The 27,336-nt window shown below is 57.8% G+C and overlaps 1 protein-coding gene across 2 annotated transcripts in view; it reads right to left on the reverse strand.

Moving 5' to 3' along the window:
* Nucleotides 1–10,654: 10,654 nt before the first annotated feature.
* Nucleotides 10,655–27,336, reverse strand: part of SFSWAP (splicing factor SWAP) — a 69,179-nt gene continuing 52,497 nt past the window's right edge. For both annotated transcript variants that reach the window (XM_047696815.1, XM_047696816.1), the window contains exons 15-18: nt 22,482–22,607; nt 12,246–12,410; nt 11,125–11,197; nt 10,655–10,982 (exon numbers count right to left, since the gene is read on the reverse strand). In XM_047696815.1, coding sequence (XP_047552771.1) covers nt 10,917–10,982; nt 11,125–11,197; nt 12,246–12,410; nt 22,482–22,607 — 430 coding nt within the window. In that variant the 3' untranslated portion in view covers nt 10,655–10,916. The remainder of the gene's footprint in view (nt 10,983–11,124; nt 11,198–12,245; nt 12,411–22,481; nt 22,608–27,336) is intronic.

Here is a 27,336-nt window from a genome sequence, read left to right on the forward strand (position 1 = left end):
ACTGCGCCCCGCTCCGCTGCTCTGCGCCCCTGCACCCCGCGCCCGTGCGCCCGGCTCTGCTGCGCGCCGCTCCCGGCCCGCCCGAGCCGGGTGCACCGCCTCCCAGCGGCGGGGCGGGGCATGCTAATATATGCTAATTACCACCGGTAGCGTTCGCCCCGCCCACCGCCTTAAAGGCCCCGCGTCCCGCGCGGGTGCTCGGACCCCACCCGCGCCCCATGCCTCGCGCGTGCACTGAGGACTGAGGCTGCGGTGGCTGGAAGGCAGGAGATTTCCGAGTGTCCCTAGACGGTCTCGGGGCGGCGGGCAGTACGCGGACGGGGCGCCCCCCCCCCGGGGGGCTGACCCGGTCCCCCCGCCCACCCGCTCGCTCCGCGGACCCGGACCCAGACCCGGAGCCCGGATTCTCGGTCATGGTTGGGCACCCCAAGCGGCAGTCGCAGCACGCCCTGCAGACGCCTGGTGGAGCCCTTGAGCCGCGAAAGAAAGGGGTGACTGCTGGGAGGGGGCGACCATGGGGGCGGGGAGGGGCGCTGTCGGAGCGCGAGTCTCCTGGGGTCTGGGCTGGGGAGGAGGATGGGAATGCTGACGTTTACTGGAGCTCAGACTGCGTGGGGCACATGTCCAGCCTGGCGCATTTATCATCTCATTGGCTTCTCACAGCATCTCGTGTGATGGGAATGGTTATTCCCATGTTTCAGACAAGGAAACTGAGGTCTAGAGAAATTAAGTAATTTGCAGGGCGGGGGGCGGGGATGCTGCGAGGTTCAGAGTTCAGATGCAAAGGTCCCCACACACCTGAGTGAGATTTCTCATCCTGCTGGTCTACAATGGCTTCCCAGCCACGGCCCCTTCACCCTCTGGTCCCTGCTGCTGCTGTCAAATTGAGGCCCTAGGTCAGGGAAACTGAGGCCCAGACACTTCCGCTGGATCCCCATCCCCCAGTCTGGGAGGGTGTCGCGAAGGCTGGTTTCCAGGCAGAACCCCCCCTCACCATCCTTCCCTGTTACTCTTAGAGCCTCAGTGGCCCCTCTCGGAGCAAGGAGACTCTGCACCTGCTTGGGAACAGCTCTGTACTGACGGACTGAGACCCCTTGCAGATAGGCAGCCCCGCACACACTGACCCTTCACCGGCACACCCCCAAATTTTGCTCATGTGCATCAGGACAACCTGGTTGCCAGTGGCAGAGACCAGCTCAAACTGGTTCTAGTCAAGGAAAGAAAATTTAGGGTTTTATTTGGCTGGGACAGCCCGAGCACACTGAGGGCAGGCAAGGCTGAATCAGGTTGCACAAGGACCAGACCAGAACTCAGCTCCTCCCTCCATTTCTGCATTGGCTTCATTCTCGGGCAAGGTTTCTCTGAACGGCAGCCAAGATGATGCCGGGCAGCTTCAGCCAACATCCTTGCCATGGTGCAAGCCCAGCCACACAGACCCACAAGCCACAGACCCAGGGCCATCTCTCGTGGATGATGTGGATTGTGTGTTTGTCCCTGAGTCAACCATGTGGCCCGGGGACAGAAATAAGCTGACCTGCCTGTGTAGCCCATGGGAAGGACGGGGTTTTCTAAAGGAAACTGGAGGTGCTGCAGTCAGATTAAGGAAGAAGGATGGCAGGCAGGGCTGGATCAAGGAGCTCAGAAAGGGAGGCCGGAGCCGTCCACCCTTGTGTAAGGGTTCTTCCTGCATTTGAGGGTCTGGAGCAGGATGCTGGGGCGGGGTGGGGGGGCTCATTCCAGTTGGTGCGAGGAGAGGTAGCTGTGACTGTGGCCTCAGGAGCATAAACATAAGTGTGGACCTTAGGTGGGTCTAGACGGTGGCTGGTGACCTCGGCGAGATCTGAGGAAGCTGGGCTAAGACACACTTGGGGGGTGTTACTTCATGGCGGGGGCCACGCCACCCCAGCTGCTGCTCCTTCTTTGAGCCTGCCGCTGAATTCTGGCGTTTGAACATGGACAGAATCCAAGCACCGATGAACAGCCACTTTTCACTGTCAGATGGGTGATGTTGGAAAAGTGATATATCATTGTGCACCCAGGGTGTGGGATGTGGAGACTTTGGGGCCATGGGGTGGGGGTGGGGTACAGACTTGCTGGAAGGCCATCAGGGAACAGCTATTAAAATTTAAAAAGTACATTTTCTATGGCTAGCATTCTTGGTGTCTGCCCTAGAGAAACACTCCCATCTTTGCACAAGAAGGCGAAGGCAGGACGTACTAGTCCGCCGTCAGAAGCTGCCCGCATGTCCATGCAGGGCCGACCCACTAAAGCAGGACCGCGCGTTGGGTCGCTTGTGCCAGCTGTGGCCCAGGACTTGGCTGAGGGCGTTGCCCTCTGATGTGTGATTGCTGGCGTGGGGGTGTGTCCCGCAAGAGAAGCAGGCGCCTCTTCTAAGACCCAGGAGGTGCCACGGACAGACACACCCAGAAGACAGAACTACCTGGAAGTCAGAAAGAAAGGACTAGATGGGGGTGCCCCAGTGGGGCCACCCACACACCTTGTTGAGTGAAAAAAACAAAGTTGGGAAAAGAAGTCAGAAAAAACCCACACAACAACAAGAACATATAATGATATAATCCTTACAAGCTCTAGATCCAGCCTTGTCTGCCATCCATCTCCCTTTCTCTGCTGTCAGCATCTCCAATTTCCTTTAGAAAATTCCATTTGGCCCCTGTCCGCCCTGGGGTTTAGGACGCAGACCCCAGCCGCCTGGAGCATAGGAGCCAGGATGGGCCCATCCCTCCTTACCATCTCCGGGCCACACGACTGGTTCAGGGCTGCCCCCACAGCCCACATCCTGCAAGGAGGGACAGCCCTGGGATGGTGGCTTGGGCTTGCTGAGCTGGACGGACGGGGGCTGCAGCTTTCCTGGGCTCTGTGTGTGTGAGAGGGAAAGTTCTGGAGAGAACCCACTCCAGCGTGCGGTGAGGACTCCAGGCAGGAGGGCAGGGAGCAGCCTCAGGCCTGAGTTCTACCCATGTCCTCCACTGGGCGCTGCCCCTGCCACTCTCTGTCCCGGGCCCTGAGTATCAGGCCCAGGAGTGGCGCCAGGAGATGCTCCAGGCCCTCGCATGTGACCTGCCCCTTCCAGGGACACCGCCTCTCAGGGGCTCCTTTTGCCCTTCCCGTTCCTAACACCCTGGGCAGGTTCTCTGTCCCTGGGATCCACCGCCTGGGGTCTGCTGCTGGAGGGACGGGGGAGGACCCCGGGCACACAGCTGGGGGCAGGGCAAGGCCTTCAGCTTCTCAGCCTGCTTTACCCTCCTACCGGGAGCAGCTATTTCTGGTTTGCTTGTGTAACTGAAAATCAGTAAAGTGAGAACAAGAGAAGTGTTAACTACGTGTGTTGGATGCAAAAGGCAGACTTACTCAAGGAGGGGCCCTCCTCCAAGACCGGGGTTTCAAGGGGAGGTGGCGCCCTTAGGCTGGGCCACTGCCTTCACTCTAGCAGGGTGCTGGGGCTCGGGCCTTGAGGCCCTGGCCTTGTGTGGGGACACGAAACACGCAGGCAAAGTGCAGAACACAGATGCCCCGTCCCAACCCCCAGGATCCCAGAGCGCGGTCCCTCATGTGGCCAAACTGGCTGCAAAGCCCCGTGATCAAGTCTAAGATCTTGGGATGCGACTGTCCTGGAGGGTCTGGTGGCCCAGTGTCATCACCAGGGGCCTTACAGGAGGCAGCAGGTCATGGGACAAAGGAAGCAGTGTCCAGAGTGAGCCAGCAGCTGCGGATGCGGGCGTCCCTGACGGCCAGTAGCCCCGGAGCCCCGCGGGCACCTGCTTTCATCCCAGCAAAGCTGAGCTCCGTCTTTTGGCCTCAGGGCTGTGAGAGCCCGACTGAGTCTTTGCCAGTGAGCATGTGCTCGGTGTCACGGTGGCCACGCGAACCCTTACTTGTCGGAGAGGGTGGCCGTGGGGACGGGCAGGACAGTGACAGAACATGGATGGTCAGCTTAGCTGGGGCAGGACAGCCCGTGCCCCATCCCTGGGGCAGCCTCTGTGTGTCAGAGGAGCCAAGGAGGAGGAGGCCGGGCGGTGGGATCAGAGGGTGAGGCGATGTTAAAACATGTCCTTAAGGGGCGCTTGGGGGGCTCCGTCGGTTAGGCGTGGACCCCTGATTTCCGCTCTCCCTCTGCAACCCCAGCCCCAGACGCTCTCGCACAAGCCCTCACTGGCATGCACCTTCTCTCTATTTAATAGATCTTTTTTTTCTTTTAAAGATTTCATTTATTTATTTGAGAGAGAGACAGCACAGGAGAGAGAGAGGGAGGGAGGGAGGGAGAAGGAGGGAAGGAGCGAGTGGGGGAGGGGCAGGAAACTGAGTGGGAAACTCAACAGGGGGCTGGACGCGGGGCTTACCCCAGAATCCCGGGGATCGTGACCTGAGCCAAAGGCAGACGCCCAACTGATTGAGTCACCCAGGCGTCCCAATAAATAGACCTTAAAAAAAAATTAAAATATGTCCTGAAACTGTGCCTCTTGTCCCAGGGAGGCACTGCCCTCCGCTCTAGACAGAGCATGCCTTTGTGACCGCTTTCACGAGCAGATGGGCCTGAAGACTCCTGTGATGACTTCGGAGCTGGCTTTGCTGGGTCCCTCTGCTCACTCAAGCAAGACATTCCCTGGCAGGGGTTGGGGGGAGGGAGAAAGGGGATGGGGAGGAGGGGAGAGGAGGAGGAGGAGGGAGAGGGAGGAAGGGGGAGGCAGAGGGGGAAAAGAGCGAAGGAAGAGGAGAGGAGGGGGGAGAAGGAAGGGGGAGGGGAGGGAAGGAGAAAGAGAGGGCAAGGGGGGGAGGGGACAGAGATTGGCCAGGACCAGGGCGGTCCCAGCCCCCCCACCCCCATCTTTGCTCTGGGCTCCGGGCGCTGAGCCAGGGGGCGAGGGGCAAGGGCGCCTTCAGGGCCGGTGAGAGCAGCTCCGTGTCGACCCTGTGGGGATGACCTCACCGGCCTCTAGCTGTACCAGCCCACTATTTGTTGTGTGTGCTTCTCACTGTCCGGAGGTGCAGGGCCCATGCCAGGCGTGGCACAGCTCCTGTCCCCAGCGGCAGGCTGGCCTCTCCCTGGCACCCCCCGGGGCTGCAGGCACTGTCATCGCACCCCGTCCTCAGGGATCCTGCCCCCTGCGTGTCTGCGTCCTGCTCTGCTCTCCGCGGGTACTCAGTCCTGTGGGCCGGCCTGGGGGACAGCACGTCACCTGTCTCCCTGCAGATGTGGTACAGGGGTCAGAGTGGGGGCCAGTTCATTCCAGAGGGAGGGTGTGAGGTCAGGGAGTGGGGTCCTGCATGGAGGGCTCGGGTGAGGTGGCCGTGGGAGTCAGGGTCCCCGTTGGTGTATCGCTGCGCTTGGAGACACAGCCCGCTCCTCACGCCCTGCCACACCTCTGTCCCGGGGCTGGTCCCCGTGCCCAGGCCGTGTCCCCCAGGAGCTCCGCAGTCCCTCTTTGTACCTGGCCGACCTCTCCTCCCCACGGCCTAGACCTCGCTGGGTGGGTCCTTGCGGGACCGAGACGTCCCCCAATTTAAAAAGAACCATGGAGCTACGGAGCGGGAGGGTCTCTGCAGGGTGGTTCAGGGCCGTAGAGCGCAAACACCACCGGCCTGTGAATGGACCCCTGGGAGGGGTGCACCCACCGTGGGTGGGGCCGATGTGGAATGTCCACAGCCGACAGGCGGGTCACCAGAGGTTGGGGGAGGGGTGGGGAGCAACTGCTCTTCTGGGGGAGGTGGAATGTTCTGGAATCCAACAGAGGGGACAGACGCTGAAGCCATGCAGGTGCGCTCGCCCCCAGGGAAGAAGTAGTCAGGGCGGCTCCAGGCCCCAGAGCTGCATGTCCCTGTGTCGTGACCCTGCACTCAGGACCCCGCTGCATGAGCGGCACCTTGGGGAGCTGCAAAAAGCCAAGTTTCCGTGGGTCGCCGGGGCGGGGCGGGGCGGGGAGGTGGGTCGCCGGGGCGGGGCGGCGCGGGGGGGGGGGGGGTCGCCGGGGCGGGGCGGCGCGGGGGGGGGGGGGTCGCCGGTGCGGGGCGGGGCGGGGAGGTGGTCGCCGGTGCGGGGCGGGGCGGCGCGGGGAGGTGGGTCGCCGGGGCGGGGCGGGGCGGGGCGGGGCGGCGCGGGGAGGTGGGTCGCCGGGGCGGGGCGGGTCGGGGCGGCGCGGGGACGTCGGATGGCTTCCAGAAGCAAGAGTGCTGGGGGCAAACCAGGACGGGCTGCTCTAGGGTACGCCTTTGGTTTCCAGCTTGTGGGCGACACAGATCACCACTGTTCCACTGAGGGCACGCGACAGGACGAGCGTCCAGTGAACACCGTGCTGGTGGGGAGACAGGCTCGGGGGGTGTCATCTTGGCACCAGGGAGACGGGTCTGGGGGTGTCGTCCCGGGGCGGGGAGACAAGGCCCATGCGACAGGCGCTTCCTAACCGGTGCCTGGAGGAGCACGGCCAGGGCGGGAAGGCCGTGGCGCGGGGCGACTCTCTCTCTACACCCTGCTCAGCCCAGTGCTCCTGGGAGCTACAGCAACTACTCTGGGGTCTCGGGGTTTCCTTTAGAGCCCCTGAAGTGTGGCAAACGGTGTTCCCCCAGATTTACTTCCTCCCCAACCTGAGAACGTGAGCTGATCTGGGAAAAGGGCGCTGCAGATGGAAGCACACTTAAGGATCCCAAGAGGAGACCATCCGGCTTCCCCGGCGCGGGGGGGTGGGGGGGGTGGGGGGGGGTGGGGGGGTGGCAGGGAGAAGTCCTGAGTCCGGGACTGTGTCCCGAGAAGGGGGAGCGGAGGGAGCAGCCACGGGGGCACCTCCCCCAGAGCATCCAGTGGGAGCCACCGTGTAGCCCGCATGAGGACCTCAAACCCCAGAGCTGAGACAGTGGGGTTCTGTGGTTTGGGACCGCGGCCTGGACACTGTCATACCTCCTACCTGCCCCTGCACACACCCTGCCCTGCTAGTCGCAGTCAAGGCCGCCTTCCCTACTGAGCAGGGGTGGGGCCCTCTGCCTCACCCATCAGGGGCGTCCCCTTGAATTCAGGAGACAGATCGCAGCTCCTGGTCTGGTCTGCGGGTCCTGCCCAGGCTCCTCATCCCCACCCTCTCCCCTAAACTGGCTGGAGCCCCCACCCTTCTGCTTCTCCCTGTCACTCAGGTGCATTCCTACCCCAGGACCTTTGCACCAGCAGCCCAGAACCCCGCAGTGCCCCCGGACCCCTGCAGACTGTGTTACCTCTAGCAGGTCGCCGTCCTTGTGTCAGCGCCTCAGAGACGCCCCCTTGCTTGCCTTCTCTGTACAGCCCACTCAATGCCGACCTCACGCACTGCTTAAGACAGAAAGACGGTGTTGGCCGTCCGCCCGGCAAGTCCTGTGAAGGCTGAGCAGCTTGTGGAGACCTTCTGGTTTCTTGGATGACGCGGTGAACCGTTGGTTCTTGGAAGCCTGAGTCCTTCCCACCTTCTTTGGACAGCAGCGCCCGATGTCCTGGGAGGGCTGGCCTGTTCCCACGGGCTTCGTCTGCTCCGGCCTGGGGTCCATGCTGTGCCATGCCCCCCGAAAGCCTGGGCTAGAGCTTGGATCCCGACCCTTGGAAAAGCCTGAGAAGGGCTGCTGCTCCTGGGCTCCGTGGGCTTGCACAGCTGCCTGTCCCCTGGGCCCTAGGGAGCCACTGGGGTGCTTGGGGTCCCTTGCGGGAGGTCCTGTGGCACCGGGCTCGAGCCCACAGGGCTGAAGATGCCGCGGGTGGGGGCGGGCAGAAGGGAAGGTGATCTGCAGGCTGCGGCCCACTCCAGCCCCCACATTGCGACGCATGGGCCATGCTGGGTCAGGCCCTACCACAGAGCACTGTGTTGGGTGGCCCTCGCTCTCACGCGCGTTGACAGCTGTGCCGCAACGTTCATTAAGAAGACACCACAGGGGACGCCTGGGTGGCTCAGTTGGTTAGGCGGCTGCCTTCGGCTCAGGTCATGATCCCAGCGTCCTGGGATCGAGTCCCACATCGGGCTCCTTGCTGGGCAGGGAACCTCCTTCTCCCTCTGCCTCTGCCTGCCTCTCTGCCTGCCTCTCTGTCTGCCTGTGCTCGCTCTCTCTCTCCCTCTGTCCCTGACAAATAAATAAAAATAAAATCTTAAAAAAAAAAAAAAAAGAAGACACCACGGGAGAGGTTCACGGTCAGATACAAAATCATTCCAAGGCAACGGTCACCCCAGCTGGAGAGGATGCTGGCCGGTGACGCGCCCCCTCGGGTGTGAGGACGGCCGCGGGAGAGGCCGGACAGCCAAGAGCAGGTCTGCCTGTGTCTGTGCAGGGGCGCGGGGAGGGTGCACCAGGGTGAACGGGTCGCTCACGCCAACCCCCCAATGTTGCTGGAAAGCGCCTGCTGGGGCGCCCGTGTTCTGGGTCCTTCCCACCGCCCGCTGGCTCCGCGTGGCTCTGTCAGGGGCCCTCCCAGCAGCTCTGGACTGTTCTGGGAATCTGCCGGAACATCAGGCTACGCCGCAAACAGGCAGCAAGAGGTTTTGGAGAACAATTTTACTGGCCCATTTTTAAGAGCCTTAAAAATAAATCCAGTAAATGGCGCCTGGGGGGCTCAGTGGGTTAAGCCTCTGCCTTCCGCTTGGGTCATGATCTCAGGGTCCTGGGATGGAGGCCCGAATCAGGCTCTCTGCTCAGCGGGCTCTCTGCTTCCTCCTCTCTCTCTGCCTGCCTCTCTATCAAATAAATAAATAAAATATTTTTTAAAAAATCCAGTAAAAATATGGCAAATTCATCATTAGAGAATCTTTCTAAACAGAGAAAACTCTTGACCCAACGCCGATGGCACTGTCCTCTGTGGCGGACTGTGTGGAAGCCATCCTATGTGGAGCAGGAGGGCAGTGTGTCGTGCGGGGGGGCACGGACCGGGAGGGCAGGGGTGCTGTGGCTACCTCTCCCGTCCCACAGAGCACGACAGCCTGGGGCTGGCACGTGGGCTCAGCGATGGTGGGGCAGAATGACAGATGCGTCCCACCACACGCCCATGTCCCGGCACCCCCCTGTGCAGCCAGCACACCGTGGAGGCTCAGCATGGGACCTGGGAGGGGCCAGGAAGCCTGTGTGGGGCCCTCCCCATGTCCCCTTGTGTGGCGGCCCCCAAGCACAATCCCCATGGCTTGTGCCTGTCTGGTGGGCTCTCCTGGGCACGCTGCTAGCGTCTATGCAAAGCTGGGGTATCCCCGGCGCGCTCCCAGAAGCCGAGTCAGACGGGGTCCGACTGCGGGCACCGCTGGGGACACAGGGCCCACAGGGCCCACGCTGAGTGCCGCGGCTGTCCTGCTGTGTCAGCCCCAGCAACTCCCTCCCCATCCACACTCGCTTCCCGCTCCTTCAAGGGGAAACGACACCGCTGAACGGCGCCTGTGGACAAGGAACGAGGGACAAAGCAAGGGCCTGCCCGAGGCCACGAGAAGAACAAACAGGTACCATATAAGCAATGTCTGCACAGAGACACGGGACCTGCAACCGAAAACAAGGGACAAATTAGAAAAAAATTATTTAAAAACAAACGGTGCAGAAAGGACTCAGCGGGACACTTGGAGCGCTGGGACGCAGGCAGACGCTGAGTGACGGGCGGCCCAGCCACAGGGTCTGCTTGGCAGAAGAAAACACAAGTGGATGTTTCTGAGAGAAGCTGCTCCACGTCACCCCTGATGAAGAAATGACGCATCAGAGACAGCGTCTGAGGTCACACCGCCCTGGGGAGGGAGCACAAGGGCACGCAGACAGGTTGGGGAAGAGCCTTCCGGACAGCAGGTGTTCCCACAAACTCAAAGCTGCGACCGTCCTTGCACAGCCAGGGACCCGCTCTGCAGGTAAAGCCGCCAGCAGGCCACGGGCTGACTCCTGGCGCACTCCAGTGGCGGACAGCAGTAGGACTGGTGAACCGAGATGGGGCAGGGCCAGTCCCTGCGAGCCACCACAGTGGGTCTGGAAGGCTCAGAGGACGGAGCCCAGAGCAGTACGTGAGGCTGAGCGGTGCGTGTCCAGACGCTGGCCAGTGGGCGCACACATCTGGACGGACACCTGGCAGTGGACAGGGGCTTCCTCCTCTGCTCTGCACCCATCCCCCGGGCTGGGGGCCCCCAAAGACCCGCTGCCGGCCCCTCCCATCTGGGGCAGAAGGAGCTTCGGGGAAGCAGGCGGAACCCTGGGGACTGGGCCATGGACAGATGGGGCAGGGCGTGCGCACGGGCAGCAGACCGCTGCAACGCCGTTCCGAACCTCGGGCCACTGCCGGTAAGCCCTCGTGTTTGGTGTTTTGACTAAAATCGGACCAGGAACAGTGTCTCCCGCGCGAACCAGGCCTGCTAGCACCCACAGTGCCCGAGACCCTGGTGGAGGCAGCAAATCCGCACTTTCCTGCCCAAGGGGGATGCCTGCCCAGCGCAAGGAACCCGGGGGCTGAGCTGCGCAGGGTTCAGGTGGAGACGCGCGGTCTCCGCAGAGGATGTGGGGGCGGGTCAGGAGGGACCGCAGGCGCCTGCTCCTCCTGCTGCCCGGGCTGGGATGTGTCTGCCCATCGCCGCCAGGCCACTGCCTCTGTCAGGACACGACGGGAGACCCAGGACAGATAACAAATGGTGAAAACGCACTCACAGCCAAACAAGGAAGAAACTGCCCCACAGTCGCTAGCTAGAAAAGGTGTTTTCCTCCCATTTTATTTGATAATACATTTTCACAGAAACATGATATTATTTACAAATATACAAGTAAGAGACTGCTGGTCAAAAATCTTAAACTGAAAATGTCATCAAAAATTAATTTACAAAAACCACCAACTGCCCAGGGGAGTCCTGGGGGAGAATGCGGACGGCGTGGGACGGGTGTGTGCGCGCGGAAGCGTCCTGGCTCTCCAGCCCCGCAGCCCGGCGCTGGGCCGGCGCGATGCCCACGTCTCAGGAGGCACTGGTCTGCATGTTCTTGGAAGCGGCAAGCATCGCCCTCACTTTGGCCATGAGATCCTGCACGGAGAAATGCACGGGGTCCCTGTGGCTTCCCGCTCAGACCCGGCATGCGGACGGCGGGTACAAACACGTCGGTGGGACGGCCTGGTTGGAGACGCCGAGGGAAAGCCAGCCTCCCGGGAAGGGGGTGCCACTTTACCTGAGTTATTTTGCTCTGCACGGAGGAAACAATTGCCGAGGAGATCTGGCCATCTTTTTCCTGAGAAACTCCCCTAATGTGAACAGAGAGAGATCACAGACTTGAAAAACACTTAGACGTGCCATCGTTAACTGTTACTAGCGTGTTTAAAGATGCCAATGTTATAAATATGTATTTTGCGTTCACGTTTCACGTTACAGATGTTTGAAACTTTTTGTAAACTGCAGCCTAATTCCGAGAGCATTTTCCGTGAACACCCTGTGAGCCACAGGTGGTGATGACGAGAACAGGACAGAAGTGGCGGAAGCTGGAGATGCTTGGACTGGCAACCCCGTGGCTACGGGCACTCCAGGTTGCGTGCCCAACTCTGGCCTCGGCGGCCACCACACACACTCCTCGACCTGCACCTGCAGAGCTACGTCTCAGGTCGCGACCCACCCTGGGAGCTGGCTGTATGCCTGCTACCTATGAACCCGTCCTCTAGTTTCGGGGCCCGCGACCCACATGGACGAAGGCAGCGGGTCCGTAACCAACAATGACGGAGCCTTGCTCCCGAACCACCGGCTCCGGAGCCCCTGCCCAGCTCTGGGTGGGCGGATGGCAGGGGCATCTAGCAAAAGCTTCCTGACGGCCACAGGCATCAAGGACATGTACACCCGTGCCACTGGCAGGCTGCTCACGTGACGTCAGCTGTGAACTCTGGTGTTCAACCCCTGACTCCTGTGGCCTGGGGCAGTGGGGTGACTGGGCTGGGTCCCACTCACCACCGACCCCCACGCCTGCCGTCTCTGGGATCAGGCCGGGCTCTGCAGCTGGGGCCACGCCCGCCCCAGGCGGCCCTTGCTGAGGACAAAGGCACCATTGTTGGTGGTTTCAGAACAGCTGTGGTCACACCAGGCACCATGTCCCAGTGGATCAGACAGTGGGGAGTCCTCTAGCCAGCACCTGGGGGGGGTGGCCGGCCCACCCTGGGGACCGCCACTGAGAGGGCCGCTGGGCGGGGACTCCCTCTGCTAGAGCCAGGGCACGGGGGCAGCTTCCAGACCGGTGCTCCTGAGGCCTGAGCCCAGTTCCGAGCAGCCGCATGCGGAGAGCCCAGGCCAGGCTCAGGATGGGCTTACCTGGAGCGCTCCTGGCTGGAGCCCCGACTCTCCACAGGAGAGATGCTGGCCGAGTGGGCCGTGTGCCGGCGTGTGGCCTGCTTGCTCGGGGATGCCGACTGGGACCCAGCCTTGGACTCGGTCCGGGACCGCGAGCGCCTCTTCTTCTTCTTCTCGTGGGGGCTTCTGCAAGGAAAGTGGCTTCAGACCAAGACACAGCAGACTCCGGAGGAACGGTTTCGAGCGTCTTCCCAAGGGCCAGCTGGTGGGGTCGGCTAACCCTTTTGAAAGCTGTGCACGTTTTACTTAGCTCGCAACTGACAGATGCAGCAAGTCACACACACGGAAGGAAGCCCCTCTCCCTCCCCAGGAGGAGGTCTATCCCCCATTTCAAGAGGCCTATGGGGTTTGAAACACGGTCAGCACTTTATCTGCATTTAAAAAACTGAAGAAGAGGGGCGCCTGGGTGGCTCAGTGGGTTAAAGCCTCTGCCTTCGGCTCAGGTCATGATCCCAGGGTCCTGGGATCGAGCCCCGCATCGGGCTCTCTGCTTGGCGGCGAGCCTGCTTCCCCTTCTCTCTCTGTCTGCCTCTCTGCCTACTTGTGGTTTCTCTGTCAAATAAATAAATAAAAATCTTTTAAAAAAATAAATAAAAAACTGAAGAAGAGTCACCAAGTGCCATTCATGCTGCCTGTCTGCACGCAGACGTGAGGATGACTCCTCGTGCGACGTGGGGAGGATCACAGCCGAGGCCGTGCGTACAGCTGCTCTTGCTCCCTGACCTGTGCTCCCCGGGACTGCAGGGCCTGTCTCTGCTCGCCCAGCAGCTGACTCAGCCCACGTCCCCCCTCCAGGGCCCTCCATCCCTTGTTCCTTTGCAGACACAGCCTGCTCCCCACACTCCGGCCGGCAAAGCTCCAGTGCACACACTGCCCTGTGACCCTGCTGTGACTCCCCAGAGAACATTTCAGGAGGAGAAAGAACATATATGGGAGGTCCAGATGGGTACCGGGCCTCCCTGCTCTTGGCCTCTCTGTTTCCTCTGGAAACGATGGTCACTGCTGTTTGGAAACTGTGCCCCATCACACGTGACAGACAAGTGACCGAGAGGCGACCGAGTACTTGCTGGAGAGTCTATGTGCGGTCAGTGCCATCGTGAGACCCTCCCATGTGCCCATGTGGGTCCTGTGGGTGACGGGACTCACGACGGCAGGCACCTGTGTGTCTTCACGAGCTCGACGTCCAGGGCCAGCCCACATGGCCCACTCTGCTTGGCGCCTCTGAAAGGCAGAGCGGCTCCCGGACCGTTCCCCACCTGGCGACCCCATGGCCTGTCCACATGCCGGTCCGCGCTGCCCCCAGGCTCCCCACGGTGCTCTCGCACAGAGGCACGCGTGCACACCGAGGAAGCCATCGGACACTCATTGGACCTGCTACCACGACCGTGCTCTCTCCCGGGCGCAGACGTGTGATCTGCTGCCCGCTGTGGCAATGACAGATCAGGTCCTCCCGAGGACGAATGTTCCCGGTGGGTGAGCGGCGGGAAGGACCGCGGGGCAGTGGGGCCAGTGCTCGGTGTCCCAGGAAGCGGCCCGCTGCTCCCGGAGCCCCACGACCCCATCGCCGGTCCCCGCTGTGGCCACCCCACGCCGAACCTGAAAGAGGCCAGCGCGCTGGGTCGCTCTTCAGAGGCCAAGTCCGGAGGCCGCGTCCGTGGATTGTTTCGTCAACTCTGGTCACCACCGGCTCCTCGGTTGGGTTGCTTCTAACGGACACGGGCCCTTGGCAGAGACACAGGCCGCCAGCGCTCTCTCCCTCCGGGTGGGCTTCTCGGCTGGCGGGGACTTCCGGGAGTGCGGGACCCTCCCCAAGCTCAGCTGTGTGCCTGCGGACTGCGCCGTCCTCCCTTCGGACAGCCGGGACAGCCGGCCGCGGGAGCGAGGTCCAGGGCACAGAGCTCATCCCGACCTGCTGGCGTCCCTGCTGCTTCAGGGCGTCAGCTCATGGCCTCCCCAGGAGGCTCGAGTGGGGAGCGGGCAGGGAGCGCCCCCCAAGCCTGCCCTTCTGTGAGACCGTGGCGCCCACTCCAGGCCCCCTGCGCACACATGAGCGTCCCGTCCGCCTGCGCAGTCCTGCCGGGGCGGCACGGCATGGACAGGTCAGTTCAGGGAGAAGAAACCTGAGGGACGCCGACCTTCCATCCACAAACACGGGCTCTCCGTGTACTTCCGGTTCTTAGATTTCTCGAAAATGTTGGCGGCTTTCAGTATAGAGAAGTCGACGTGGGTATGGCTATGGTCACCTGCCCCCCTGTTCCAGGCTGGATCGCGGAAGGAAACACTTCCTTTCCAGTCCTCCTGCCTTTCCGCCCTGTTCTCACCCCGCTGTCTCGGCGCCCAGTGCGCCCCCATCCCCGCCGGACGCTTCCTCCGACTCCCTTTGCTCAGGGCTGTGTCTCCTTGTTTTCTTTCTTTCTTTCTTTTTTTTTTTTAAAAGAGATTTTATTTATTTATTTGAGAGAAAAACAGTGACATAGATAGCAGAGGAGAGCACAAACAGGGAGGGAAAAGCAGGCTCCCACTGAGCAGGGAGCCCGAAGCAGGGCTAGATCTCAGGCCTCCGGGATCATGACCTGAGCTGAAGGCAGATGCTTAACCATCTGAGCCACCCAGGCGCCCCTCCTTGTTTTCTTTTTAGTGAACGGTGAAGCGTGTGTCCGACAGCTCTCCTGCCTCTGCTGGGACGTCCTGGGACTTTCCTCCCTGACTCTGAACAGTGACTTACCAGGGTCACCGGTGGACGGTAACGGACCTCGCAGTCCTCAGACAGACCCACTCGGCTGGGACGCGTCTCCTTGCACTACGCTGCTGGGCGCAGACTGCAGACACCCCGTAGGTCTCTCCACCTCTGTCCCTGAGCATTTTGGTCTGTGAACACACACGCCCGTCTGCACAGTGCATGCCCCTGCCACGCCCGCCGGCCTAGGTCTGCAGGAGCCCCCGCCACGGAGCCTCGCACCGTGAACTGCCAAGCGCTCCCCGTGTTCTTTCAAGATGGTCTGTAAACTAGTCTCTCCTCGCCCTTGAACACTTGTCAGAATTTAGTGACGGAAGCCATCTGGGCCCGGAGTCCGGTGGTTTTAAATGGTACATACATTCTTGGGCAGACACGGTTATTCAGATTTTTTATTTCTTCTGGTGACAGCGTGGTCACTTGTATCTTTCAGGAACTCGTCCACTTCACCCAAGTTGCCAAACTAACTAGAAACAAATTTCCATATTCTCCTTTTAAAGTCTGTAGGCTCCTTCACTCTTGATCAGCCTAAAGGAAGATACTGGTTTTTGACCATTTTCTTTTTTTTTTCAAAAAAGATTTATTTATTTACTTATTTATTTATTTGACAGACAGAGATCACAAATAGGCAGAGAGGCAGGCAGAGAGAGGGGGAAGCAGGCTCCCCGCTGAGCAGAGAGCCCGACGCGGGCGCCCCTTGACCATTTTCAAAGAACCATTATTCAGTTTTACCATTAGTCTGTTTCCTACTCTCTCCCCTCCTCTCTTTAAAAGAGGTCACGTGGGGCGCCTGGGTGGCTCAGTGGGTTAAGCCGCTGCCTTAGGCTCAGGTCATGATCTCGGAGTCCTGGGATTGAGCCCCGCGTCGGGCTCTCTGCTCGGCGGGGAGCCTGCTTCCTCCTCTCTCTCTGCCTGCCTCTCTGCCTGCTTGTGATCTCTCTGTCAAATAAATAAATAAAATCTTTAAAAAAAAAAAAAGAGGTCACGTACAGACGACACACAGTGTTACGCTAGTTTCCGGCCCCCACGCGAGTGCGTGACACTGTGCTCACAAGTGCAGCCACCCTCTGTCACCAACAACTCTGACCGGACTCCCTGTGCTGGGCCTTCAACCCACGACCTCCTGGGCCCCGGCGGCGGCATCCCGCTTGTTCTCTGCACTGTGGGTCTGCTCGCTTCTGCAATTCCACAGACGAGTAAAATCCTGCGGCAGTCCTCTTGCTCTGACTTACGTCGCTCAGCACAACACCCTCTAGCCCCATCCATGTCACTGCAAATGGCAAGGGTTCATTCCTCTTCAGCGGCCATGCAACATTCCCCGGTACAGACCGCGCCTCCTCCATCCACTCATCGGCCAGCAGGAGCAGCTTCTTCTGGTTCAGCTGTTGCAAATACCGATGCGATAAATACGGGCGCACATGTCGTCTCCAGTCAGGATTTTCATTTTCTCTGGGTAAATACCCAATAATGAGATGGCCCGACTGTAATTTTTTCTGTATTTAACATCTTGAGGACCCTCCATGCTGGTTTCCAGAGTGGCTGCACCAGCACGCGTTCCCACCAGCAGTGCAGGACGGTTCCCCTTTCTCTGCATCCTCGCCATTCGTTCCCTGTCTTGTTAGTTTTGGCCGTTGTGACAGGTGTGAGGTGCGATCTCACTGTGCTTCTGATCTGGCTGGAACTCATGACCTTGAGGTCAAGACATCAAGACCTGAGCTGAGATCAAGAGTCAGATGCTTTAAAAAAAAAAAAAAAGGAGAGAGAGACAGATGCTTAACCAAGCCACCATGGTCCCTTCTGCCCAGTTTTAAACTGGATTATTTTTTGGGGGGGGGGGTGTTGAGTTGTATCAGTTCTTGACGGATTTTGGACACCGGCCCTTTATCTGATGCGTCATTGGCAAAGATCTTCTCCCATTCTGTCGGTTGTCTTTTGGTTTTGTCGACTTTTTCCTTTGCTGTGCAAAAGCTTTTGATCTTGATGAAGTCCCAGTAGCTCCTTTTTGCCCTGGCTGCCCTTGCTTTTGGGGATGTTTCTAGGAAGATGTTGCTGCGGCTGAGGTCACAGAGGTTGCTGCCTGTGTTCTCCTCGAGGATTTGGATGGCTTCCTGTCTCACACTGAGGTCTTTCATCCATTTTGAGTCTGTTCTTGTGTGTGGTGTAAGCAAATGGTCCAGTTTCATTCTTCTGCACGTAGCTGTCCCGTGTTCAGCACCATTTGTTGAAGAGACTGTCCCTCTTCCACGGGACGTCCTTTCCTGCTTTGTCGGAGATGAGTTGACCACAGAGCTGAGGGTCCACTTCTGGGCTCTCTGTTCTGTTCCATGGATCTATGTGTCTGTTTTTGGGCCAGGACCATGCTGTCTTGATGATGACAGCTTTGTAATAGAGCTTGAAGTCTGGAATTGTGATGCCCCCAACTTTGTTTTGTGTTTTTTTCTGATTGCTTTGACAATCAGGATCTTTTGTTCCACACAAATTTTAAGATACGTACTTTCCTATTTTCCTGATTTCTTTCTTTTTTTTTTAAAGTTTTTATTTATGTATTTGGCAGACAGAGATCACAAGCACGCAGAGAGGCAGGCAGAGAGAGAGAAGGAAGCAGGCGCCCCACTCAGCAGAGAGCCTGATGTGGGGCTCAATCCCAGGACCCTGGGATCATGACCTGAGCTGAAGGCAGAGGCTTAACCCACTGAGCCACCCAGGCGCCTCTATTTTCTTGATTTCTGATCTTACCTTTATTATTTCTTTGCTTCTACCTACTTTGGGTTTAATTTGTTATTTTTCTAGGTTCTTTTTTTGAAGATTTTATTTATTTTTCTAGCTTAGGATAGAAGATTAGATCATTATTCTTAGACCTTTTTTCTTCCCTGATACAAACATGTAAAGCTACTAACTTCCTTCTAGCCAAATGAGCCCACAGATTTGGCTGTAACATTTTCACTATCATTTAAAAATATTTTCTCTTTTCCTCGTGATTTTGTCTTTGACCTACGAGTAATTTAAAAATGTACTAACTTCCCAATATTTGGGGATTTTCCAGGTATCTTTTTATAGATTTTTAGACTTGTTGCCACATGGTAAGGGAACACAGTCTGCACCTCCCAAGTCTCCAGGGACTTACAGAGCCTTCTGCAACAGCACGGTGGACGAGCTAGTGTGCGGCTGTGTACGGTTTCCATATCCGCACGGTCCGGTTGTCTGCCTGTCCCCAATTCTCTCAGTGTTGCTTCAAGTATTTTATTTCTTCTTCTTACTATTTTGTCTTATTCATGTGTCAGAGCGAGCGAGCGAGTGAGCGAGAGAGCACAAGGTGGGGGAGCGGCGGGCAGAGCAGGCAGGGGGAGAAGCAGGCTCTCCGTGGAGCAAGGAGCCCGATTAGAGACTGGACCCCAGGACCCTGAGATCATGACCTGAGCTGAAGGCAGAGGCTTAACTGAGCCACCCAGGCGCCCCTTCTACTTAGTTTTTTTTTTTTTTAAATATTTTATTTATTTATTCGACACAGATATCACAAGTAGGCAGAGAGGCAGGCAGAGAGAGAAAGGGGGAAGCAGGCTCCCCGGTGAGCAGAGAGCCCGATGCGGGGCTCAATCCCAGGACCCTGGGATCATGACCTGAGCCGAAGGCAGAGGCCTAACCCACTGAGCCACCCAGGCGCCCCTTAGTTTTTTTGAGAGAAAGAGGAAGAGAGCGTGAGAGAGTGCGCACATATGAGTCGGGGAGGGGCAGAGGGAAAGAGAGAATCTTTTTTTTTTAAAGATTTTATTTATTTATTTATTTGACAGACAGAGATCACAAGTAGGCAGAGAAGCAGGCAGAGGGAGGGAAGCAGGCTCCCCGCTGAGCAGAGAGCCCGATTTGGGGCTCCATCCCAGGACCCTGGGATCATGACCTGAGCCTAAGGCAGAGGCTTAACCCTCTGAGCCACCCATGCGCCCCCGAGAGAGAGAATCTTAAGCAGACTCCACGCCCGGCACGGAGACCGCCATGGGGCTCCATCTCACAACCCTGAGAGATGAGGGCCTGAGCTGAAATCAAGAGTCAGAAGCTCGGCGGACTGGACCATCTGAAAGTGCTTCCGCGGGGAGCCTGCCCAGAGGAGCCCGTAGGCATGAGGCTGGCCCCCTCCGCAGCACCTCCCGTCGGCGCGGCTACCCTGCCCTTCTGCTCAGAGCACTGCATGCTTCTCTCTCCCCATCTTTTCATTTTAACCTACTCGCACACTGAAAACCTCTCTGCAAGCAGCTTAGCATTCGTTTTGTTGTAGCGCAGTCTAAACCCTCTGCCCTGTCATTATTCTTCGTCTGCCGGCACTCAACACACGGGTTTGCAAGGGCTGTTCTGAGCCTACGTTCCTCTTGTTTTCTGTTGTCCATTCACTTTTCCCTCTCCTTCCCCACTTTTTTTTTTTTAATAAAGATTTCATTTATTTACCTGAGAGAGAGAGACAGAGAGAGAGAGAGGATAAGCAGGGGTAGGGGCAGAGGGAGAGGAGGAAGCAGAACCCCCGTGGAGCAGGGAGCCCGATGCGGGGTTCGACCCCAAGACCCTGAGATCATGACCTGAGCCGAAGGCAGAGGCTCAACCCACTGAGCCACCCAGGCGTCCCTCTTCAAGCAATTTTAAGGTTCTGCCTTATGTCCTCTCCTGGCTTTTAACTCCTTTTCCTTTGCAGCGGCTGCCCCAGGGAACGAAGATGCGTGGGCTTCGCTGACGAGGTCTACTGTGGATGGGCAACACGTAGCGCTGAGCCTGCCACGGCGGGTGTCACTCGATGCTCACGGACGTGCCTGGTGCAGCGCTAAGCGAAAGCGGTCTGTGGCCAACCAGCCCGAGCAACCACATACTACTCACTCTAATAAGAGGACAGGGGCCCTGTGAGGTGTGCCGTGGTACGATGTGGCCATTCGCACGGATTCTACTCTTTAAAAAAGTTCACTATAACCACATCTTGATCTTCAAAAGCTCAGTACAAGGAACTAAGGATCCTTGGACAAAGAGCAGACCCCCGTGCTGGGGCAGGGAAAGCACTGGCAAGGCCTGGAATATTTGGGGCCAAAAAGCAACCAAGTGCTCCAAGAACCACGGGGCCACATGTGGGGTGGATGTCGCCGTCAGAGCTACACTGGTGATGGATTCGTGCGGTGTCGACAAAAACACAAAACCCCAAACCCGAAGTCCACAGTGACACAAAACCGAGGGGCATGTGTCTTCTGTAGAGAAGAAGACAGAATCTGAAAGGCACCACTTGGCCGTAACCACTGTGTGAACCAGTTTTGCGTCAGTGAACGCTAAGGCCAGTGGGGTGTTCACGTGGCATCTCGGTGCCATCACCTGACGACCTGTGTGGGGTGTGCAGCGTCACTGACAATGGGACAGGCAGCTGGTGTGACACAAAGGAAGTGACATGTCACTTTCGTGATGCTCCTGCCAAAATGTTTCCCACGAACCCAGCCACGGTCACGCAGTAAGACAAGTCCAAGTCACGGGACACAAAGGCAGGAGCAGGAGAGGTCGGGAGGGAAGGAGAGGTGGCCGATGGAAGCACTCTGACCCTGCTCAGTCAGGCTGACACACGCACATGCACGCTCCCTGCACTGTTTTCAACGGTGAGTGTAAAATTATCTGATAAACCAAAAAAATTTTGAAACAGGAAGTCAGTGAAAGAGGCACTCAGAGATCAGCTTGTAGAGATGATCCTTCAACTCGGGGGCTGAACAGGCCCCCTGCTGCCACGGGAAAAGAGCGGCCTCACCCCTGCTCTGCGTGGAAGGCTGCAGGGGAGTGGTGACTGCTGGATTCATGGGCTTGGACCCACGGCAGCACACGTGCCCTCTCCTGGCCCCACTGGACCCGGCGCATCCTCCCACTGCCCAGAGTCAGGCGCCTGGGGGAATCCCACCCGATCGGGCAGGGAGCGCGGCTCTGCGGTCGGTGGAGCCTTCACTCGCTTCGCACTACTCGTTAAAGCTCCAGCTATCACACACGTTCTCACATTCCTGACAGAACCGCCGCCTTCTCCTGAGGTGGCTCCTTGAACGCAAAGGTTAATTTGAGGCCAAAGCCAGAATGCTTCTGTGGGGAGAGATCTTCTGTTGCAAGAATTAATTTTAGACCATGCCCTTTACATACACCGGAGGTGACCATGAATTTGAAATGTTCAACAGTGACAAGGGCAAGGAGTACAACGGGAGGTGGACCTGGAGCCCATCACGCGGTCCGGGCCAGGGCGGGCGCCTCCCGTGGGAGCAGGGCCCCAGGCGGAGCGCACTCGGCCTGCGCGGCGAGCCCATCTGCCGGCTCTGCCGCCTGCACCCCCGCGTGGACCTCGTGGCTTCCAGAGAAAGATCACATTTCGCCAGCGAGCAGACTGCAGGCCCGCTTCCCCGTTAGGAATGTCTTTCTAGAGCTGCGGCCACGATAAGCCCCGCTGCTTATCAGGGGCAAAGGGGCCCCTGAGGCTGCTCGACCTGTGTCCTCTGCAGACAGGCAGGACCTGGGGAGGGCAGGGCCCCTGACACCTGTAATTCAGGTATGTCGTCTGGGAGGCTTGGGAACCCCAAGTGTCCCAACTCACATACATGCGGAAGCAGTCATGAAACCAGAGCAAAGACGCGCACAAACCCCTGCCCCCGCCTTCTCTGGGCCGGTATGTCACGGGGACGATGCTCCTCGCCCAGCTACCTGAGCCAGGGCTTGGGCAACGCTCCCATGCAATGACACGAGAAACGAGAGCTCCTCCTTTCGTGGAGAAAGGAACAGTGAGTGATGGGAGGCCGTGGGGTGGCAGCCCCCATGCGAGATGATGCCCTCGCAGTGCCCTATCGCTGAGATGGAAACTCCTGGGGGCGGCCCCATCCACCACCATGCTTGGCAGGCGCGCCAGCAGGCCCCAGACAGGCCCACACGGCCCAGACGTGTCCCGTCACGGGGGCGGGGTGCCAGGACTTCCTGTGCTGTGACTTGGTGGTGCTCTCTCACTGGAGGGGCTGGGGACGCCGGCGGGCCGGGAGTCGGAGGCTGGGGGCCAGGCGTCCTGGCTGAGAGGCCTACCATAGAGGACACGGCAGCCGGTCTCTCTAGCATCCCGAGACCATGACAGCTGTCAAGGGGAGGAGCTCCCTCTGCTCTCAGCCCGGGACGACTCTGTGGTCCTGCCCACAGCACCCGCTAGCCCAGGAGTGGCAGGGACTCACTTGGGACTCAAACTTCTCTCCTTCCATCTGTGTGTGCGGGTCCGGCGGGGTAGCTAGATCCCGGGGGCTGGTGCTGGGCACTTCCCGATGCCACCCCGACCCCAGGGACACAGAGGTCCCTCTGCAGTCAGCTCCAGGAGGAACAGAGGAGCTGCCAGGGGCTGAGTGTCTGCCGAGGGCTGCCTCCCCGGCTCTTGCCAGCCCTGCGGACACACATTCGCATGCCCAGCACCACAGACCGTGTCTATGGACTCAGTCGCCTACCTGGACCGGGTCCGCTTCCTGCTGACGCCTGGGCTGTTACTCATCCGGTAGGCAGTGGGGACACTCCTTTCTTCCCTCCGTCTCTCGGGAGAGTGTGCTCTTCTCCGAGGGGACCGGGATCGTGACCTGGGCAGAGGAACAGAGGAGTTTTAGTCCGTGCGGCCGGCAGGCGATAACGTCCATGCTGAGGCAGTGATGGGCCTCATCTGGGTCTGCAGGTGCCTGACAGGTGCCGCCTCTGTGCTGCTGGGGGGGCACAGTAGTGGCCCCCTCCCTGGCCTCACTACTCCACTGACATGGAACTGAGTCCAGACACAGAGGCAGACAGTGACTCTGCTCCCAGTCCAGAACACTCAGCACACTGCTGCCCAACATAACCAGGGCACAGCACGCACGAGGCTGGTCCGAGCGGCCCGCGGCACCAATGCTGCCCGATTCCAGGGCTGACCGGGTGACTGACAGCCAATTCAGGCCTGCGGTTTCGCGTCCTCCTTCTGCCTCTGCGTTTTACTGCCCTCAACCATTTTCAGCTCACAGACCCCTCGATCCAAATGACACAGGAAAAGCGCTGATATTCAGGCAAGCTGTTTCTATTCGTTCTGAGCACTGGCAGCAGAAGAGAGCAGGCGAACCAGAGCCACTACTTCGAACCCTCTCTCGTTCACACCCTCCGCACAGCCTGGCGGTGTAGATGCTGAGCCGGCCACAGCAGTTCAACTCCCAGCATGCGCCTCTCAAGATAATTTACGTTTGGGAGATGCCCCAGATTAAAACCATCCTTTAAAATATCTCCTTTTTCCTTCTCAGGTTCCTGGAGAGACACTCGCTCTATCTGGGCAGTGACCTTGTCCACTCATGGCAACCGGTGCTTGGAGTACCGACTCCAGATCCTCACCCACCAGGGGTCAAGGCCCTCCGAGGAGGGTCCTGTAATGAAACGTTTAGGATTCTCTTTTTTTGTTCATTCAGTGAAATTACTGTTTTAAGAAGACAAAGAGTAAGCAGAAATCTGGACAAAAAACCAATTTCTTTTCATTCTGTTTCTATGACAACCCATTCAAAAATAATAAAAAGAGCAGTTTGATTTTGCCATAAAGGATTCCACACCGAATCATTTTAATTACAACCCCCCCCCCCCAATAACACACACCGTTGTTCCGAACATCAGCTTATCATCACGGTCCCGGCTCCTGCGTCACAGAGAACCCTGCGTCACTCCTGAGAAAGATCGGCCCCAGGTAAACCATCATTGGCTTCGTCTTCTCCAGCACCACCATGTTCTGGCTTACAAAATGGTGTTGACGGTTTTTCTTCCAGACCTTTCCCAATATTTACAAACTACGAGGATGAGGTCCATCAGACACCTCAACGTTTTACCGGGTTTCCCCTCCAAAGAGCTCCGGGAGTCGGGGAGAGGAGCTGCTGACAGCTGCTACGGTCGGTGCTCCCACTGGGCGAGGGGCCCTGCTGCGCTCTGGGCGAGGGGGCCCCGAGGAGGCTGGGGCCTGCGACATGAAGGTGCATACTTTGCACTGAGAATTCAGGGTGCCGGCTGGGGTGGGAGCAGAGCCCCAGAGAAAGCTCTGCGTAATTAGACCTCTACACCCATGGTATGCTCACACGGAGAACGATACACTCGATAATCAGGAAACGTGCATTAGTTTTTAGTGCCTGCTGATTCCTAACCATCACACAATACCACTCTGCAGTGACTGTTCCAGGTCTCTGAGGGGAGGTGGCTGTCCCCAGTAGATGTGGAGTCCTCTGGGAAAGTAGCCCGCTCAGTACCAAGGGCAGTAAGCTTTGTAACATGATACTTACGTTTTCTTTCTTTCTTTATTTTTAGGTTTTATTTATTTATTTGACAGCGATCTCAAGTAGGCAGAGAGGCAGATAGAGGGGAGCAGGGAGCAGGCTTCCCACTGAGCAGAGCCCGATGAGGGGCTCGATCCCAGGACTCCAGGACCACGACGTGAGCGGAAGGCAGAGGCTTTAACCCACGGAGCCCCTTAGGCCCCCCTTAGGTTTTATGTTAATGAAAGAAGCACTGATGTTTTAATTCTGTTAATGAGGCCGTTAATACTGGTATCGCAACAAAGCCAGAAACAGGAGCTCTGTTTTATAAGTAAATAACCCGCACGACGGGACTCAGACACTTTTTCTTGTGGCTCATAAACAGCGGTCTGCTTTCAGGTAGCAGCGGAGCGCAGCTCTTCACCTGAATGACAGCGCTGTGTGCAAAAAGCTTCTTCCTCCTGCGTTTACCACTGAAAGCACCCCTGCCCTGTCCCTCCACCGCTCTGGAGCAGCTCCTGGCGGGCATGGGGTAGCAGGGTCCAGTGCTCACCGGCCTGAGCAGCCAAGAGCTCCCACAGCTGACCACACTCCACCTAGGCAGCTCCCAAAGGGCCAGCTGTCCCTGCATCACTGTGGATGCAGAGAGCCCGCAGGCATCTGCTGGGTTAGGGTCTGCTCCACAGAATGGGGAACCCCTGGCCCTCACCCGCAAGCTAAGCACTGAGCGTCACCTCTTGGGAACCCTGTGCAGAATGAGATTGTATGAATGACCATCATTACCCCAATTTTGCTGTTTCCAAATATTAACTCTGACTTAGAATACATGTTTCTAGGGACACTTGGGTGGCTCAGATGGTTAAGCTTCTGCCTTCGGCTCAGGTCACGATCCCAGTGTCCTGGGATCGAGCCCCGCATCGGGCTCTCTGCTCAGCGGGAAGCCTGCCTCCCCCTCTCTCCCTGCCTGCCTCTGCCTAATTATGATCTCTCTCTGTGTCAAATAAATTAAAAAAAAAATCTTAAAAAGAAAAGAAAAGAAAATGTCATTCTAATCCCTAGCTCATTCCCAAGCATAAGTCTGGAAGGAGCTGGGGACTGTGTGGACGCTGCCCCCAATACTGGGGACACAGAGTTCTACCCAGAACCTGCCCCCATTCGGCCGCCACTTAAATACTGATGAGCCGATGGAACAGAGGCCGAAGGTGATCTTCTCTAGCGCTCTTCAAGTAGCTTCACTTTAAGCTTTAGAGTCTTACAAGATTTTAACAACATCTAACGATTAAAGCTCAATTTTTAGGCGATACACTAATGGCCTGAGGACTACTACTTTGTTCCATTTACAGCAGAGAACCTGGTGAGACAGAAGCGGAAAGCACAGAGAGGGGCATCTGGGTGCCTCGGTCGGTGGAGCCTCTGACTCTTGATTTTGGCTCAGGTCCTGGTCTCAGGGTCGTGGGACTGAGTCCCGCATTGGGCTCTGGCGGAGCATGCAGCTTGCTGGCGTCGCTCCCTCCCCTCTGCTCCTCCCCACCTGCGTGTGCTTTCTCTCTAATAAATAAATCCTCACAAAAAAAAGAGGAGGAAAAAAGTCTTACATTTCAATTAATGCTGATTTAAAACACACGAAGCACTATGCAGTAATCACTGCACTTTCTAAGAAGCAACGTACTGATTTCGGAAATGGCCCTGCTGCCTCTGGAGACCCAGGGCCCTACAGCTTCGACGAGCTGAGCACTCGGACCGTAGGCATGCGAACGCCACTTACCTTCACACAGAGATCACGGCTGCCAGGAAAGGGCCTGTCTAACCCTAGCCTTCTACGCCTTACAAAGCACTTCAGTAATTCAGTATGTAAAAGAAAATACATTTCAACCACAGAACTCTGCAAGTACAAATACTGACAAATGAATGTGCCTTTTACTTGGTGGCAGGAGTCTTTCTGAAATAAGTCGTGGGGCGCCTGGGTGGCTCAGTGGGTTGAGCCTCTGCCTTTGGCTGGGGTTGTGGTCTTGGTGTCCTGGGATGGAGCCCCACATTGGGCTCTCTGCTCAGCGGGGAGCCTGTTTCCCCTCCCCCTCTGCCTGCCTCTCTGCCTACTTGTGATCTCTCTCTGTCAGATAAATTAAAAAAAAAAATTTATTAAAAAAATAATAATCAGGGCGCCTGGGTGGCTCAGTGGGTTAAGCCGCTACCTTCGGCTCAGGTCATGATCTCAGGGTCCTGGGATCGAGGCCCGCGTCGGGCTCTCTGCTCGGCAGGGAGCCTGCTTCCCTCTCTCTCTCTCTCTGCCTGCCTCTCCATCTACTTGTGATCTCTCTCTGTCAAATAAATAAATAAAATCTTAAAAAAAAAAAAATAATAATCAAGTCATGCATCAGGCCCAGGAACAGTCTGACAGGTCCCTTACTGTAAAGGGTAGCGCTATCTGAAAAGACAGTTGACAATGATGACACTGTCTTTAGCAACTTCAAGATTTGGTTAAAAATTGAAGTATTTTTCACACATCCAGATTTAATTACTGAGAACACCAGTGTCTCCTGGTTTAAATCTGCTGCAGTGTAAACCCACTGGGGTCATCCAAGCTGGCAGAGCCTGGACTGAGAGCAGGGGCGACCGCCCAGGGACACATGCCGCGTTCCCAAACGAAGCAGACGTGCGGCTATCAGCTGCGAGCCCAGGCAGGACACCCCTGGAGACTGGTGTGAGCCGCCATCTCCTCTGAGCGGCCCCGGGGCCGAGGGACAGCTGGTCTCTCCTCTCAGCCCCGTAGCCCCGAGCCTGGAGGGGTCCGGCTTCAAAAAGCATCGTTGTCACACGTGATTTTTCAAGGCAAAACATCACGGATTACCAATTGTGTCACGATATAATTTTTATGATTTTATAACGAAGTGCACTTTGCCCTGATATCCTATGAACTGCCAGTGAGAGGCCAGAGGGTCTGGCTGCCTCAGTGGATGGAGAAGTCAGCCCACGTACACACAGTCCACCGGAAGGAGCATGGAGACACTCAGCCACTACAACTAGAACAGCCTGCGTCATGAAAAAATCAGCTCTGGGGACA

The sequence above is a fragment of the Lutra lutra genome, chromosome 12, assembly GCF_902655055.1.
Source record: "Lutra lutra chromosome 12, mLutLut1.2, whole genome shotgun sequence".
In the NCBI taxonomy this organism is placed as follows: domain Eukaryota; kingdom Metazoa; phylum Chordata; class Mammalia; order Carnivora; family Mustelidae; genus Lutra; species Lutra lutra.